Source organism: Culex quinquefasciatus, chromosome 3, assembly GCF_015732765.1.
Source record: "Culex quinquefasciatus strain JHB chromosome 3, VPISU_Cqui_1.0_pri_paternal, whole genome shotgun sequence".
Classification (NCBI taxonomy): Eukaryota; Metazoa; Arthropoda; class Insecta; order Diptera; family Culicidae; genus Culex; species Culex quinquefasciatus.
In genome coordinates this window covers 31,947,053-31,964,069 of record NC_051863.1, presented here as the reverse complement: position 1 = coordinate 31,964,069, position 17,017 = coordinate 31,947,053, and the positions used below count along the sequence as shown (strand labels likewise).

Here is a 17,017-nt window from a genome sequence, read left to right as displayed (position 1 = left end):
TTATGCACCAGGTTCCCGACGAACACGCACTGCCCTTACACCTACATCTCACCCTTGCTCTGAGTCAGTACGAGCAGCACGCTAGAACACGCTTTGAGTGTTCGTGCCAGGCATGCACACCTTCTTTTCCGGTTACGCATTTTAACTCGGCCGGGGGTGGTACATTAAGTAGGGTTTGATGTAAGTATAAGCGCCTAACCATTTATAGTGTGCCTTTTAACTTTCATTAAAGCAAAAACTGTTATATTTTTAGCTTATATTCAAAAACTAATTGTTATTTACTGTGTATTGTTTTCTCCTGAAATCTTCCCTATTGTTGAGTCGTGTTAATATGTTGCTTTTTCTTCTGTCGCGGTGTTTTGTTACAATATTTTGGTCCTAAGCATGTTGTAAAAGTTTACCAAAAATACAATAATAATATTTGTGTTAATCCTTTAACCATTCCATAAATTGAGTAAGGGCTCAAACCTCACTTGTTTGAAAAAAAAGGGTGAAGATTGCAAACAATAGACAGTAAAAGAGAATTTATTTTATAAAAATCAAGTATCAATAGTAAGAGAATGATGAGCGTATTTTGAAGAATAAAAATGATAAGCTAGATGTATTAGATGTAAAATTAGACAATAGTTAATAAATAGAGATACAAAACAAGCTTAGATTATAGTAATGATAATTTATAGGACAGATAAAGAATTATTCAAATAAATAAATTCGCAATAAAATCAAAAAAGATTAGGCGAATGACAAATAGACTTGATATTACTAGTAGGGTAGAGTAGTCATCAATGAGACACGGGGAACAATGATAAAATGGCTCTCACAAGTCGTAGTTTCAACCAATCAGGCTCATATTTGGGGGAAAGGTGTATCTAATGGATACACGTCTGCCATTATAGTGGCATTGGTTATGAACGCTCCCTTGAAAAGTTATCCATAAATGTTTGATTCTGGGGTTTAAAAGTAAATTATGGACAAAAATTACTTTTTCGCTCGTAGGCTGCCATTCACACCAAAACTAATATTTCTTCAAATTTCTTTCGACGTTCCATAGGGATTGAGTTGGGCTACAATTTCCTTTCATTAGGTTTGGCCAAAATTTAGAATATACCCAGAATCCAGGACTGCCTCATTGTTCCCCACTCATTTCAGCTCATAGGTAACAATGAGACACTTTGATTTTTCTTCATCAAACTTTTCAAAATCTATGGAAATCTTTCAAAACAAGAATTAAAAGTGATTTTTGGCATATTTATAGAGTTTTAACTTCATTTAACCAAAAATACAAAGTTATTTGATATAAATATACGGATTTTACAAAATTTAAATACTTTTTAGTATAACTTTTGTTAATTAAAGTTTCATGTTGGCAAAATTGCTCTAAAATGTTCAAAGCAAGTCACCTGCAATGGAACAATACAAAAACATGGTGTTTTACTAGAAAAATCTTGATTTTCGTAGAGTGTCTCATTGTTCCCCAGCTGTCTCATTGTTCCTGCCAAGTGCGTCTACAATGAGACAGTTGAATAACTCTGGCTGTAGATGTCGGATCGATCTCATATTTTGGTCAATGTTAGAACACATTAAAAGAATGAAAATGCAACAAAAAGATCATTAAAACATTCTGATGAAAAAATGAGAAAAATCTTTGAAAGTTAAAAACCAAAAGTGTCTCATTGATGACTACCCTACCCTACATTAAGGAAAAGCATATTTTTAAGGAAAAAAATGTTTGTTACAGTAGTATCAGTTGATAGAAAACAGTGGAAAAGCTTTGAGAGATAAGAGAATCAAAAGTTAGTAAAATTAAAATCAAGTGTTGGATATTAAATAGAAGAATCAGTGAAGAATTGGGAATCAGAAAAACAAAATAAAAATAGGAGATAGGTGGTAGCTGAGAATGAAGAGAAGAGAAACCCCGTTGTGCGATGTTTCAGGTACATCCACAGCAGTTGACTCAACATACTGCGAATCAAAACAATACCGTCTACAATCACAAATTACTTCCCTTTCCCACATTGCCGCGCCCCTTTCTTTTAGCCGTCTCGACTCTGACCCGCGGTGGTCAAAGGATTACGATCCGTTTCCACAGGCCACCAGCTAGGTCATCATGAAAACCAAGCCAACGTGGAGGTAAGAAAATAGGACACTCGCAAGGAACCAGAGCTATACTGTTCTGATCAAGATAATTCGGATGATCTAACAGAACTACGGATGTAGTTAGTTACGCTCCTTCCAGGATGTTCCTTACGTGGACGTCAACCGAAGAGCACGCAACAAGGTCAGTGCCATTGCATGCTCTTAGGTATCAATCCTTGGCCTGCAAGGACAGCTGCCAAATTTGTATGAAAAATTATATGGACAAACTAATGTTGCAAAATGGCTTCCTTGGGCATACCAAAGGCACCCAAAAAAGTTTCAGCCGGATTAAAAAATACAAAAAAAAAACGAATGACCGAAATCTCAGAGAATTGCTTACATACGAACAATTCTCAAAATTCGTAATAAATAAAGCTGATGACTCACAACTATCAAAAAATCATCAACATTCATAAAAAAAATCAGAAAATAAAAAAAAACTTTTCGAAAAAATAATATTTTGATTCGAAAATCTCACATACCACGAGCCTTCAAAGCCTTGAAATGCTGATGCAATTTTGACAGTTTGAGCTGGTGTGAAAATGACGACGGATTTGGTGAAATGAACAATTTCGTTGAATTAAGTTTATTAGACCCAAAATAGGTAGAGGTAATAGGCCCAAAATAGGGACGAATCTAGAAATTTGTTTTTGAGCATTGATTGTACCGAACTTTTGCACGTGGGAGAAGTCTTTTTCCAAATTTCCCTTTCAGTGAAACTTTTGTTGCGAAGATTTTTCCGAGATAAATACCTACATCCACTAAAAGAAAACAATTGTGGTTTCATTCATCCAAAGTTGTCACTAAGTGGAAGCTCATCAATTTGTCATCTTTGTATTATTTTCCCTTTAAAAGATCCATCTGGTTTTTGTTGCCTTGTTCTGTCTGGCAAATGGAGAAATTTTATGGATGAACAACGCGCAAACACGATAAGCGCGCCCATCGCCACGTTGGCCGTGTCCTTTCTTCTTACTCCTGTTTCAGTCGATTTCTAGTCATTTTGCGCCACTCTGCGCGATGATCATCGATCGCTGCTGGAGCGCCAAGCTGACGCGTTTTCGAAACGCGGTGAACATTTCCAGAAGCGCTCTGGTTTTATCATTCCGTTATCAGGGTCTTCTGCATGGCATGTATCAATTACATCCGGCGACACGTCTGGGTCAATCCCGAGAAGTTATCTGTCCGCGGGTGACGGTGACGGTCTGCTGCGATCAGTCGCGGTTCGACAGCCAACCATCGCGGCCAGGAGCAATGGATAACTTTGACGTTACGACGGAGGACTTCCTGGCGAACGGATTCTACCAGTTCTACACCGAGTTCAACGAGGATTCGTTCGACGTGTTTCAACCGGAAGATCATCGCCTGTTCGAGGAGTCGTTGGCGATTGAACCTTCTTCGGAGGTCGTTGAACCCGCGAGCAGTGTTCGCCCAGTCAAGGACGTCGATCTGGAGGTCAACGTGGAAAACTTCATACTCGAGTACAGCTGCGTCGAGTTCAGCCAAATTTGGGAAAGTGACTTCAGGCTACCGGAGCGCACCTTCCTGTGCGACGAGTCGTGCGCTCGGTTCTGCAACCCTCAACCGGCGGAACCCGCTGAGCTCATCAAACCGGAACCACCCACCGAAGAGCAACCCCAAAGCTTCGTCTGCCCGTTCGACACGTGCCGCAAGGTGTACGCCAAGCCGGTCCACCTGAAGGCCCACCTGCGGCGCCACATCGGTGACAAACCGTACCACTGCAAGTGGCCCAGCTGCAAGTGGCGATTCTCGCGGTCCGACGAGCTGGCCCGCCACTTCCGGTCCCACTCGGGGGTGCGCCCGTACGGGTGTGATTTTTGCCCGAAGAGTTTCTCCCGGTCGGACCACCTGGCCAAGCACAGGAAGGTGCACGAGCGCAAGTTTGCGGCCGGCAAGTGCAAAGGCGTGTGGGTCAACCTGCCCCGGGGGCGGCCCGGACGGAAGCCGAAGAATGCAGGCGGTGGGGGGAAGGGGTGACACGGGAGGCTCTGTAGGGTTAGTAAAAGTTTCGTGCAATAAAAACAGTTTTGTTTATCAGTTTTATTTTATAAGGGAGCGTTCTTTTATTACGTAATCGGATTTTTAGACCCCCTCCTCCCCCCCTCGTAACAAAATTTCCATACAAATTTTAAAAATTTTGTATGGAGCGTAAGACGGCCTCCGTAAGACGGCCTCCTTCCTACTGCGTTCCGTAATAAAAGAACGCTCCCTAACTTGTTTTTTGTTCAACGTATAGAGGAGAAAAGCAACTCGCGACAAAATTTTGAGGCTAGGAATTTTGACAGGTATGATTTTCATAAAGTATTCGCCTCCTTTTCTCTCCCACAGAAAACCTGGGAACGAGGTAGCTGTCAAACAAGGCCAAAATGTTAAAGTCACTCACAAAATGAACTTTGAGTGATTTGAGTTCATTTCTGACGTCACGATTTTCATTTTGTGAGTGACTTTAACATTTTGGCCTTGTTTGACAGCTACCTCGTTCCCAGGTTTTCTGTGGGAGAGAAAAGGAGGCGAATACTTTATGAAAATCATACCTGTCAAAATTCCTAGCCTCAAAATTTTGTCGCGAGTTGCTTTTCTCCTCTATAGCATTAGCACAGACGATTGTCTGTGGTTTTAGTGCAAATAAAAGGTCTATTCCCGTACTGCAGAATTCTGCAATTCTGCACAAAAACGGCAGCAGAGCGTTCCCGTACTTTTCTGCAGCAAAAGTAACTCTTCTCTCAGACAGAACTTCTGCAGTGAGAGAGGTAGAAGTTGCAGCGAAACCGTTCCCTTACTTTTCTGAAAGCTCTCTCTTCTCTTTCTTGTTGAAAAGTTACTGCAATTTGGTGTGATGGATGTTGAGTACACGCTTACATAAAATTTGCAAGTTGGGTGAAACCAAGCATTTTATTATTAGTTGTAATAATAAATGATTTTGGGGTAGATTTTTTTTATGTCTGGTTTTATTGAAAACGATTTTTTTATGTTTACGATTTCAGGCTCAGTTCATCCATGTAAATGATAAAGCGATTTTTTTAGTGTTTTTTTACCTGATAAAAACGGCTAGTACTTCAACAAAACAAAATGTATTATAAAAACAAATTGTTTTAAAAACTTTTGATCTTAAATTGATGTTGAATTTAGTATATATTTAGTAGTGTTAAAATAATAAGTAAATTTAATTGGCAAATAATAAATTGTACCTTTAACGATGCTACCAATTTGTATTCTTATATGAACAAAAAAATTGATGTAATTAGGGCGTCCAATTTTCCCGGGTTTTGCATTTCCCGGGAAACGGGAAAAATATTTTTGAAATCCCGGGAATTCCCGGGATCCCGGGAAATTCGCAACAGTAATAATATCTATGTTTTCATAATATTTGTCATGTTATTCAAGCTGAAAATCATCAAATTGGCTCAATACTATTCATTGGTGATAATATACACTTCAATCTAAACAAAGAATAGCAGTTTTATAATAGCTTGCCAAATTGTTTTGTTTGTTCTTTGTTATGCTTAGGTTTCTAATCAAATTTCTAACCTAATGTGATTTAAATGAAATTAATCTCTTATAAATACATATTTTTTATTATTTTTTTCTGCCATGACTAGAATTATTTAAAAAAAATCTATGTCTAAAATAACAAATAAAAAGATAACAAACAAAATTATAGATGCCAATGTTTAATTTTAAATAAGTTTAGAAATTCATGTTATATATAAAGAATATTTTACAAATTATCTTAAATCACTACCGCCAACTGAGGAAAATCAGTACTACAGTCTACATAGGTTCAGGAGATATTAGAGCAATTAATTTGGAGATCAGTGTACAAAGATGTTTCATGAAAAATAATTTAAAATGTTATTATTTGTTCAATTTCAAATCATTAATAGTAATTTTTTTAAAAATATCAAAATATTTAGAAAAAATTTAATGCACTAGGCATTTTCCGGATCGATAAATTTTAAACAATTTTCCTTTCTAAGTCAAATTAATGATGATATCTAGAGTTGAATAGGTTCTATACACATGTAAAACACAAAAGCTTATAGGACCTTTTGAAAAACCCTGGATATATGCTTAATATTTTATTTTACTTTATTTAATCGTTGTTTATCAATTTCCACAAAAAAAACCCTCCATACCAAAATTTGATATTCATTTCCGATTTCGGGAATTCCCGAGACAAAATTAAAAAAATCCCGGGATTCGGGAATTCCCGGTTTTGGAAAAATCCCGGGATTTTTGTCCCGGGAATTCCCGGGATGGACGCACTAGATGTAATTTTGTCAAAACTAAAATTCTGAAACTCTGAAATTCTTGAATTCTTAAATTCTTAAATTCCTAAATTCTCAAATTATTAAATTCTTAAGTTCCTAAATTTTCAAATTCTTCGCAATCTTGATTCATAAAAACACACATTTTTTGGAGTCATATTTTAGATTAGAAACTTCAATTTAGAGGATTTAGAGATTGGAAATTTGGACTGTATCTTTTTTATTTAATTTTGAGTTTTAAAATTTTTGGTTAACAGAATTTTTTAGTTTGACTTATTTTTGAAATTATTATTTCTTTAATTCTCATTCCTATTATTTTAAACTGCTGCTTTTGAATTTTTGGTGTTCTGAACTCATAAATATTCAAACTTTTGTTTTTTTTTATTTCGATTTTTTTCAACCTTTATTTTTTTATTTTGAATTTTCAAAATTAAGATTCTTCTGAAAATTTAAACATTTTGAAATATTTAGTTTACAAATGTTTGAATTTTTTAGCTTTGAATTTGTGACTTTTTACTCTTTTTTATATTTTTCTGATATAATTATTTGCATTTTTAAATTTCTCAAATATCTGATTTATGTTTTTGAAAGTTTCTCAATTTGAAAATATTAGTTTTTTTATATTTTTAATCATGGATTTCTTAGCATCCAGATTTCTAAATTTAAGTTTTTCAAAAAAATTGAGTTATGGATTTTTTTTTCAAATTTGTCAATTTTGCTGCGTCACCCTTGTTCTTGCATGTGACATCCAGTCATAATTTATTTATGTTATTATGAATAATATTTCAAACATTCTGCAATTAAAACATGTGGTTTTGGTCCCTTCTATAAAAACCTTCTATAAAAACTTATGTTTGTCTTTTTTTAATCATATTTATTAAACGTACCTGCCACTCTAATTTGTAAATTGTTTACCTAATGTACACAATTTGAGTTGTTTCTAATATTAATTAAGGTAAACTTCTTTCAATTACTTTTTTTGTGAACCATTTTTTAATATGTTGAAATAATTAAAAAACTTAAATACCCAGTTTGAGTAAATCCACTCAACTGTGTTCAATGTTGCAGAAAAAGTACTGGAACGCGCTACCCAAACAAACATTTTGCGGTTTCTCTCCTTGCAGAACTTCTGCAAAAGAGAGAGATGAAGAGAGTAAACTGAAAAGTACGGGAACGTGCTGCAAAAAAGTGACTTATGCTGGCTGCAGAATTCTGCAGAAGCTGCAGAAATTCTGCAATTCTGCAAGTACGGGAATAGACCTAAAAACATAAAAGTTGATGTACAAACATAAGGGGATTGCATGTATTCTTCACAAGTTTTCAGAATTTGACGAAAAAAGTTTTTTTTTGGAAAAGTGGTGATTTTTTCCTGTGGAGCTGCGTATTGGCTCATACTTTTCATGTAAAAAATATCGTTTTTGCTCATTAAAAAAGTGCCTCCCAAATCAGCAATCAAAAAATTACATTATTGTTTTCACTCATGGATTTCTTTCAAGTCAAAAAAATAAACCTTTTTTTTCTTAAAAATTCTTGAAAATCAAAAATTTATAAAATCATTTAAAAATTTGCAACAGATTCCAACACCTAAATTCTAATAAATTCAGCTAAAACTAACGCGCAAAATAGAGGTACATATTTTTGAGTATTCCTTTCCTCCCCTCACGCCTCACTGGCCCAAACTAAAGCAGGTCGCATTATTCTCAAACTCACCGGTATCCAGCAGCACCCCTCCCGGCATACATCGGAACGGATCCTCCGTCGCTTCCTGCCACTTGGCCAGCCGCACCCGCAGCCGCTCAAACACCTCCTTCACGACGGGCTTCCCGTGGACGTTTTTCCGCTCGGCCGGATCCAGCTTCAGGTCGTACAGCTCCCACTCGGGCCGCTGGTAGTACTGGCGCAACGACTTGTACCAGCGCAGATCCTGGCCCTGGCGCGTCCGGTTCAGCATGTCCTGGAACGTGGGCGACACGAAAAAGTCCTGATCGATCGGGAACGGCAGCTGGTAGTTGAGGTTGTGGATCAGTTTGTAGCGCTTGGTGCGGACGGCCCGCATCGGGTAGGCCATCGTGATCTCGTGGTAGGACTGGGACGCGAACACGACGTGGTCTGGGTCGACGGGGGGTTCCGTGTAGAGCAGGGGGAGGAGCGATTTTCCGGTGAGAGGGTTGAGGGAGTTAGATTCTGGGTAGGACAGGTTGAACCAGTCCAGGAAGGTTGGAACCAGGTCCAGGTGGCTGGTCATGGAGTAGGTCACTTCGTTGCGGCGACTCTTCGGGTCGGGGGATCGGATGAACATTGGTTCGGCCATTCCGGGGTCGTACAGGTTGGTTCTAGCAGCAGGGAGCGGTGGACCGTTGTCCGAGGTGTAAACTACGAGCGTGTCCTGTTCCAAGCCAGCGTTCTTCAGTTCCTGTAGAACCAGTCCAATGCCTTGATCTAATCTGGAGATTGTCGTGTACTGGGCGGCGACGTCCCTCCGAGCAGGTTCCGTATCCGGTACATAATACGGCAGAATTAACTCGTCCCAAACGTAGTAAATTGGGTGCCAATCCGGGATCAGTCCCATTCCTTCCTCTCCGGAACCCCAACGCTCGCAGAACGACCCGTACTGTGGCGTAATGTGACCACATCGGTGCGGATCGTGGAACGAAACCATCAAAAAGAACGGATTGTCCTTGGCATCCCTCAAAAACTCCCTAACAAACAGTTTAATGTTGGTTATATTTCGTCCAACCTGGTTCACCGAGAACTGCTCCTCAGTCCTCTCATAGTCAAACTTGAAAACCTCGCCCGGGCCAACGTGCTTCTTGCCGATCAACCCAGTGCGCACACCGGCTTCGCCGAGGATCGTCGAAATACTGCGAACCCGTCCCAGCGCGTCAAAATTGTGCACCCCGTTGTGCAGGCCGTACATCCCGTTCTGGTGCTCCGGCATCCCGGTCAGAATCGAAGCTCGCGACGGCGAACAGCTGCTGACCGAGGCGTACGCATTGTTGAAGATCAAACTCTGCTTGGCGAGCGCGTCCAGGTACGGCGTCTGCACGATCCGGTTCCGGTAGGCTCCCATCTCGAAACCACCGTCGTCGGCTAAAAAGTGACCAAATTCAACCAACAATTCACAAAAAGACCAAAATTATCAAACTTACCCAGCAAAAAGAGAACATTCTTGTGAGCGAAACTAACGGACACCACGGTGCAGAACCATATCAGAGCACGGAACGGCCACGGTAGCGCCATGGTCATTTCCGACGTGGGTCGGAGAACCTAATTTTTAAAATGGAAACCAGCGCGGCAATTACGAGACTTTTTGGACTTTCACTTTTTGTGACGCCGTGGGAAAGAGTCTCCCGAGTCTTTCACTTTTTTGGCTGGCGGCCGGAGATCTGCTTATCTCCGCTGGTTTCATCTGACTGAAGGAGGAGGAGGAGGTTGTGATGAAAAACAGATGTCGAGCCGCTAACAGCGAACAACAACAACAGCAACAAATGAATGACAGAAGTAAAACTAAAATGAGTAAACAAATAAAAGGCCTTTTAATGGAACTATGAGATTACATAGAGACAAATTTGGACAAAATGTATAATTTTTCAGGTAAAAAAATATTTGTAAGCAATACAAAATTGCAGAAATTTTTTATGACCCAATCTCACCCCCAGACCCAATGTCACCCCTGATGACGGTACTCATGATGCAAATATAATTTTCGAAATAAATAAATAAAATTATTCTAAAAAAATGCCGAGTCCAATAGAGTCCTTAAGCCCCAGCCTCCCAAGTAGCCATCCAGCACTAACAAAAGTCACAAATCAGCAGTACATTGGCACCTCTATTGCTGATTAGCCATTCAACAGCATTGGTTAATGCAAATCAGCACTTATTTAACAGCACAGTAAAAAGCTGTTATAGTGCTGATACAAAACAAATTGATATGGTGCCTTTTCCAAGCCATGGCCTTAAAAAACTGTCAAGTGCTATTGAGTGCCGATGCACGTCTGCTGGCAACACGATTCTGGTTATGAGTGAAGAGTGAGAGAGAGGGAAAAAGCAAAACAAACTGTTCGCTGACTCATGCCTCTTCAAGTGGGCAGATATTTTTGAAAATTCGCTCAAATCCGAGCTCAAATCTTTCCTTATTTTGCAATCTTTTCATGTAAGTATGTGAAATAACTCTAAACATTACCAGTTTTTAACATAATTAATTTTAAGTTTTCCAACATCGCCTCGTTTCAACCATTCCAGTGAAAAGGCAGCTGGTGGTCCTGCGATTAGCCCCACCCGGGTAATGCTGCAGCATTCGATGGCCCGTGGGATGTCCGGAACGTGCAAGGAAGTTGAATGTACGCTGTTCGACGACGATCCGGGAGGCAGAAACTTGGTTTCCGTGAACCGTGCGAAAAATAGCTGAATAAAAACATTGTCCTAGGAGGTAACTGTAGGACAATCAAATAAATGTAAAAAATGCTTTATAGATAAATATGGGTTTTCAAATAAATCAATTGTTTTCCATTGGTTTCAAAAAAAGAGAAGAGAAAAACTTGTGATTTTGTGTTGACACGAACTACTAACCAGCTATAAATACACATCAAACATTACTTCTCATTCAGCCGTGAGGACACGGGCTCTGGAATCACCACATCAGCGACGTCAACTACCATAATCACACAGATCTTCTAAAAATAATCGTCTTCGTTCATTCAGCAGGTAGTCGGTAACGCAGTAAAGTAAACAAACCAAAAATAGAATAGAGAGAGCGTGGGCGAGTAACATTTTGCCTCTCTGTTTATTTTTTATTTTGACATTTTCCGCTGGGTTGGACATCAAAAGTAGAGAACAGTACTAAACCAGCCGAGTAAAGTCCAAAAGCGGCCATTATTCAGCACTTTAGTAGCTGTCAGTGCTGAGGCAAAAACTGTTTAGCTTTTACCCGTAGCTGTGAAAGCGCATTTAGTGCCGAAGTTATTAGTGCTGAATGGTTACTTGGGCTGCTATCGCGAATACCGAAAGCCCATCACATCGACGAGAAATACACTATCGCTGGCTCCGATGGAACTATCGTTCCAACCGGAGAGGCACGCACACGAAATTGCTGTATACATACACTAGAGCTCACGCACACAAATGAACGCATTTCTACCACGGCTACGTCACGACTGTCATCCACATACAAGGCGAGTGAAGTCAAAATCGAACCAAGATCGAACCAAGTTTTTAGCGCGTAACGTTTGAAAAGGTCGTATGCGCATCGTTCATAATTTCCAAAGAAAAAAAAAACTTTTTTTAGTTTATTTTTTTTCTTCAAAAAAATTTACATTTAATCTCGGACTTGAACTTGGGGATCAGCATTTAATTCCATCGAGAAACTAATGTTAGCATATCACCCTTTTGGTCGAGGGGCAGGACACATGCTCTAATCAACTAAAATAATCGGCTAATTGATCAGAAATTATCAGCTAATCAATTAGTTTGACGCTAATCAACTAACGGTTCCCACCTTCTATCATTATCTTGGTCTGATGAAGAAATGTCAAAAACACAAAACAAAAACAATTTTTTTCCGCAGAAGCCACAAGAGTTCGGTCGGGACCCGGTTGCTGCTGGTGCTACTGAAACGAGGAGGGTCATTTCCGTTCGCCGGATGTGAAAGAATTCCCAGCTCCAACACGGTGTCATCCGACAGTAGCAGAACAAGCAGCTGTTCATTGTGGAAGGTCGCTTGTTTTTGTTGTTTCGTCACGTCCGCAGTCTGCAGCGCCAACAAGAAACCCAAACTGGAGGCTTCCTCCACCAAAGGGCCGGCGGCCGGGACGCAAGACGACGAAGTGGAGGCGAATTGTGTCGTTGAGTAAGGAGGAAACACCGGGAAGGCCAGGTTAGTAGATAATTACCGATTCACTGTTATGGAGCTGGCTAAAACGAATATTTTTCACAGCCCCTCATCGGTTAAGAAATCCCCGAGCAACAGCATTCCAGGAAGAGGAGAAAAATACACAAAAAGTCCAGATCCAGACAGAGTCCATGGATCGTCCAAGTCGACTGAAAAGAAGACTTTTACCGTTGCAAAGAAGGAGAAACTGGAAGTGAAGCGCGAACCGTTGGAATCGCCGAAAAGGATGTGAACACTAAGGACAACATGATGAGTTTCTACACGAGCGCAAAGAGAAGGCAGTTGCGGCGATTCTGGCCGCCTCCAAGAACTACGGGACGGAGTACAATACGGGAGAAAGTTCTGGCGAAAGGGCGAAACGGTGACGTGCTTGGCGCGGACGTTCCAGATCATCGAGCGACTGCGGATGATCGTGATTCTGGTCAACTACTTCTGGTCGGTGATTCTGATTCTGAGTCCGGACGATCTATACTGGCGAGTGTGTACTTAAGCTTGAACCGGCTTGCTTGGCGCCGGCGTACGCGGGCGTCGAGTTGGACATGACGGGGAGCACTCGTTGATAATGCGATTAGGCAGAGCATGGGCCGAAGTTTGGCGCAAATTTTGATGGACGCACAGATGACGGGGGATTTGAACCTGGTGGCGGAGCAGAGCAAGAGTAGCTAGCGGATAATGTTCCGGCCAGCTCCGCACTCGGTCAAGGACGTGTTTGGGCAGTTAAGGAAGATTAACAAGAAGACGGGGACGGATGATGGACAAGATTCAGTCGATGTTTGTGCCGGGTGGGTACGGTTTGGGTTGGTGGAGCAGTTGCTGCTGTAGGCGTTGGCACAAGCTTGTGCGATGACGCCACCAAACCATGATGGTTGTAAAGAACCGGTGGTGATTGCGTTGAGCAAGTATGAGAAAGCTTCCGAAGACGATGGTGGAGGACATTGCGTTGGTGCTGAAGACGTCAGTGTCAGATTGTACCGTTGCTGCTGGAGTACGGGGTGAATCAGCTGGTGGACAAGTGTGCGATGATGCCGGGAACACCGTTGAAGCCCATGTTGGCGCACTCGACCAAGGGCGTTTAGGAAGCGTTGGAGCGATTCGACGTAAATTGATTTAAGTGCGAGTGGAATAACGACGGAGATCGGGCGCTTATCCACCTGCTGGAGGACGGCAGCGTGAACTTTTACAGTCGGAACTAGGAGAACAACACGAGCATATACCCGGACGAGATTGCTCGGTTGGACCGTACTCCGGAGGATACGGTCAAGAGTGCGATCCTGGACTGTCGGAAAAAATGCTGGTGTTGAGCAGATCTCGTCTACCGGAAAGGAATATTATACTAGGTAATCTGGAGATTTCGTATGAAATAAAGTTTGGGTTTTTACATATGGGGGTGGGGGAATTTCTTTCAAATGAAAGTACCGCTCAAGAACTGGCCCACGTCAATGATGATCTTTTAGTAATTTGCAATGCCGAAATCACAATGGAAATAGTGATCGTATCACCCAGGCAATAACATTCTGGACATCGTAAACTAGTCTTTTCTTCTTCTAACTCGTCAAACGTCAAATTTCCAGCAAGTTCCATTTGAAATTTGCTCCCGGAAGAAACTCGACTCTAATGGTCTGAATTATTAGAACCGAACCGGGCTGGCGAATAAAGCAAACATCCGGTTACGGCCAGCCCAACCTATCTGGGCTACGTTTTCAGGCCGTTTCTGCCGCAATAGCAGCAAGCGATAGCAGAACCAAACATTGTGTCGCCGAAAAAAAGGGAGTTTGGCTGAATTGGCAGCATCTAAAGAAATCCGTGTCAAGTAGAAAATCATCATACAGAGATCCCCAATGAACGAAACGTCTCGGTGGAAGCAGCTTCCGCCAGTTCCTGATGCGGAGAAACTCCAGGACCATCTAAAAGCTCGATCTCCGGGAAGTTCTGCTGGGGGCATCAAAGATTGAACCGAGGATTGAACCTATATTTGCGCTTCAAACCCATACTTGTCACTCAAAAGCCAAACCGAATCTCCGAAAATAATGACCAGAACTTGTGCTGCAGTCCACCTCTTTCGCTTATAGACCACAGGAATAACGATAATGGTCGTCCTGGAAGGGGCAATTTTCACGAAATTCCGAATCGGGGTTTTAGAATCTTTCAAAAATCATTGGAAACAAAACACGTTTGCTGCTGTCAAAATGACTCTTCTCGATTAGACAAGATAGTTTAAATGGGGTGGGAATGACGTGTCAGTTCAGCGCTAATTGATTAGCTAATTAGCAGAAAATTACGCTAGTTGATTAGTGGTACGATAATTAATTAGGTGTGTCCTGCCCCTCGCTTTTGGTGTTCAATGAAAAACTAGTTTAAAAGATTTTCGATGGAAATTCAGTGAGTATTTTAAAAGCGCAATGTATTCTAAACCAACGGCCAGGAAGAGTCAAACGTAATTTAAGTTGTTTCAAGGAAATTGGATCTATCATTTTTAGTTTACTGTATTGTGATATATTGCTTGGATGGTCAAGTAAAACTTTGTAATATTTTGATATTAGAATTGTTAAATGTGGATTAATTTACGTTACGTAATACTTGTAATTATCTCAAATATATCTGCAAAAGATAGTGGATACTCACAAAAAAAATATTTGGAAAAATAATTATGTATGGAAAAATAATGATTTCATACGACCTTTTCAAAAACCACACGTAAACCATATTGACAGCGCCTCTGGCGCTGACTTCAAAAAACTGCATGCGTGTCAGATCCTTGATTTCTACAGGGCTTACGGGTGAGAGAATTTCACGATTGCTCTTTCTCTTGCTTTTTGAGCGAGGGGACTGGCTGTGTGAGAGATTTTTTTTTCCGTCTTACGCATCGGTTTGTTCGTTGCTCGCTATTTCATCGGCGTCGTTTTCGCTTCGCTCTCTTGATGCACTTTTGGGAGAACGCCGAAAATTTGATTATTTGAGCGAGGGACGATATATAAAAGCCCTCGCCATCGGCGAGGAAACGAGAAAATACCATACCTGGCCCCAGGTGAATTTTTATGTTTTGTACAACGTAACAAAACGACTAAATACCATTTCTGATTACTTTTGTCATGTGAGTGCAAAAAATATAATTGACTATCGCAAATTTAAGCTTAATTTAAGGACCCAATTCAAGCTTAATTGGGTCCCAAAATAAGGGCATCTGCAGCGCTGGGTGCAAATCAAATTTGCCTCCGGCTTATGAATATATTTGGTATACCAAGATCAAATTTACCACCTTGAAAAAACCGCCATTCCAACCGCTAGGGTAGCAAATTTGCCACCGAAACAAGCCCACCGCGGGGGGCAAATACTGTTTTTTTGCTCTTGTTTGCCTTCAAAATGAATAATTATTTGTTGATTCATGACTAGAAATGGAGTTAATAAAATTAAAGTTTAAAATTTCAAAGAATAAATCTGGAGTTGTTTTTAAGGTCCTATAAACTATTGTCTTCATATACATGTGTTCCAGGACCAAGTTGCCTGCGGGTATGGGGATCATACATACATACATACATACTATAAACTATTGTCTTCATATATTTATCCAGGTTTTTAAGCGAAGATGGCGTTTGAATGGTGAACGCCTGAATTGACAAAATCGCGCAGTAGCACCAACATTAGAAAAAAATGTGGCTGTCATGCCATGGCACACTTGCTCCGTAATGTTGGTACCACTGCGTGATTTTGACATTTCGGGCGTTCACCATTCGAACGCCATCTTCGCTTAAAAACCTCGATAAATACATACCATGGTAGCATATTGTAGGGTTAAATTGAGAACACACACCGACGTATTTTTGCTAAAAACATTCCGTGCTTGAATTAACTGATTAACGCAGTCAGTTTTACTATGTCGAGAGCGGTACGGTAATTTCAACCCTCCAATATGGAAAGAATGATAATGAATTCGTAATTGATACCATGCAATTTTGTGGAAGCATGGTAGATTCTACCATTATTGCGTTTTCTTTCACCAAAATGTCACAGTTATTTTAATAAGCAGCATTTTTAGCAAATGTTCTTAAAATTACCATGGTCGGGCTTTCAGTGTAGGACCTATTAAAAAACTCTAGAAATATTTTCGAAAGTGTCGAGAGTTCAACAATTTGCTACCCGATTTGATTCCCACCTAGTTTGCCCTCGAATTTGCTCTCGAGTCTCCCACCGCGCGTTTCAAAGCAGATAGGTTTGATCCAAGAGTGTGCCACTTCAGGGTTTCGGCGCGGGTCTGGCGCGGTGCCAGAGCTTTTGAGCTCCGAGCCAACTTTTCTGCAAAATATGAGTACTTTTGTTGAGAGTGTAACATTTGACGTTTAGTAACGTCAGACTCGTGGTGATTTTGACTGTTTATGTTTCATCAAAATTAATTTGATGGAGTGGCCGTCGGAAAAACGTTTACGTCGGTTTTGGGCAGTGCGTGGCCGAATGGTTACGCTGTCCGCTTTGTAAGCGGATGATTCTGGGTTCGATTCCCATCTGCTGCAACCTTCCATCGGATGAGGAAGTAAAATGTCGGTCCCGGCCTTGGTTGTTAGGCCGTTAAGTCATTCCAGGTGTAGGAGTTGTCTCCATGCCATAAGTACAAACAACACACCAAACCAAGCCTACTCCGGTGGAATCGCTGGCGGCGGTTGGACTCGCAATCCAAAGGTCGTCAGTTCAAACACTGGGGTGGAAGGTTCCTTGG

General features: G+C 40.8%; 2 protein-coding genes across 2 annotated transcripts; one reads left to right on the top strand and one right to left on the bottom strand.

The window, feature by feature from the left end:
* Positions 1-3,372: 3,372 nt before the first annotated feature.
* LOC6043263 (transcription factor Sp8) lies at positions 3,373-4,131 on the top strand. Its single transcript, XM_001870874.2, has one exon. The coding sequence runs from the start codon at positions 3,388-3,390 to the stop codon at positions 4,129-4,131; it is 744 nt and encodes a 247-aa protein (XP_001870909.2). The 5' UTR covers positions 3,373-3,387.
* A 3,829-nt stretch (positions 4,132-7,960) lies between these two features.
* LOC6043262 (N-sulphoglucosamine sulphohydrolase) lies at positions 7,961-9,905 on the bottom strand. Its single transcript, XM_038264962.1, has 2 exons — positions 9,572-9,905; positions 7,961-9,512 (listed from the first exon to the last, which is right to left on the bottom strand). The coding sequence occupies exons 1-2, from the start codon at positions 9,666-9,668 to the stop codon at positions 8,089-8,091; spliced, it is 1,521 nt and encodes a 506-aa protein (XP_038120890.1). The 5' UTR covers positions 9,669-9,905; the 3' UTR covers positions 7,961-8,088.
* Positions 9,906-17,017: the final 7,112 nt, after the last annotated feature.

Excerpts from the sequence above, each read along its gene's own strand:
- LOC6043263 (XM_001870874.2), top strand. The coding sequence starts at position 3,388 with ATGGATAACTTTGACGTTACGACGGAGGACTTCCTGGCGAACGGATTC.
- LOC6043262 (XM_038264962.1), bottom strand. The coding sequence starts at position 9,668 with ATGACCATGGCGCTACCGTGGCCGTTCCGTGCTCTGATATGGTTCTGC. Across the intron at positions 9,513-9,571 it reads GAATGTTCTCTTTTTGCTGG|CCGACGACGGTGGTTTCGAG; the intron begins GTAAGTTTGATA and ends GTCACTTTTTAG.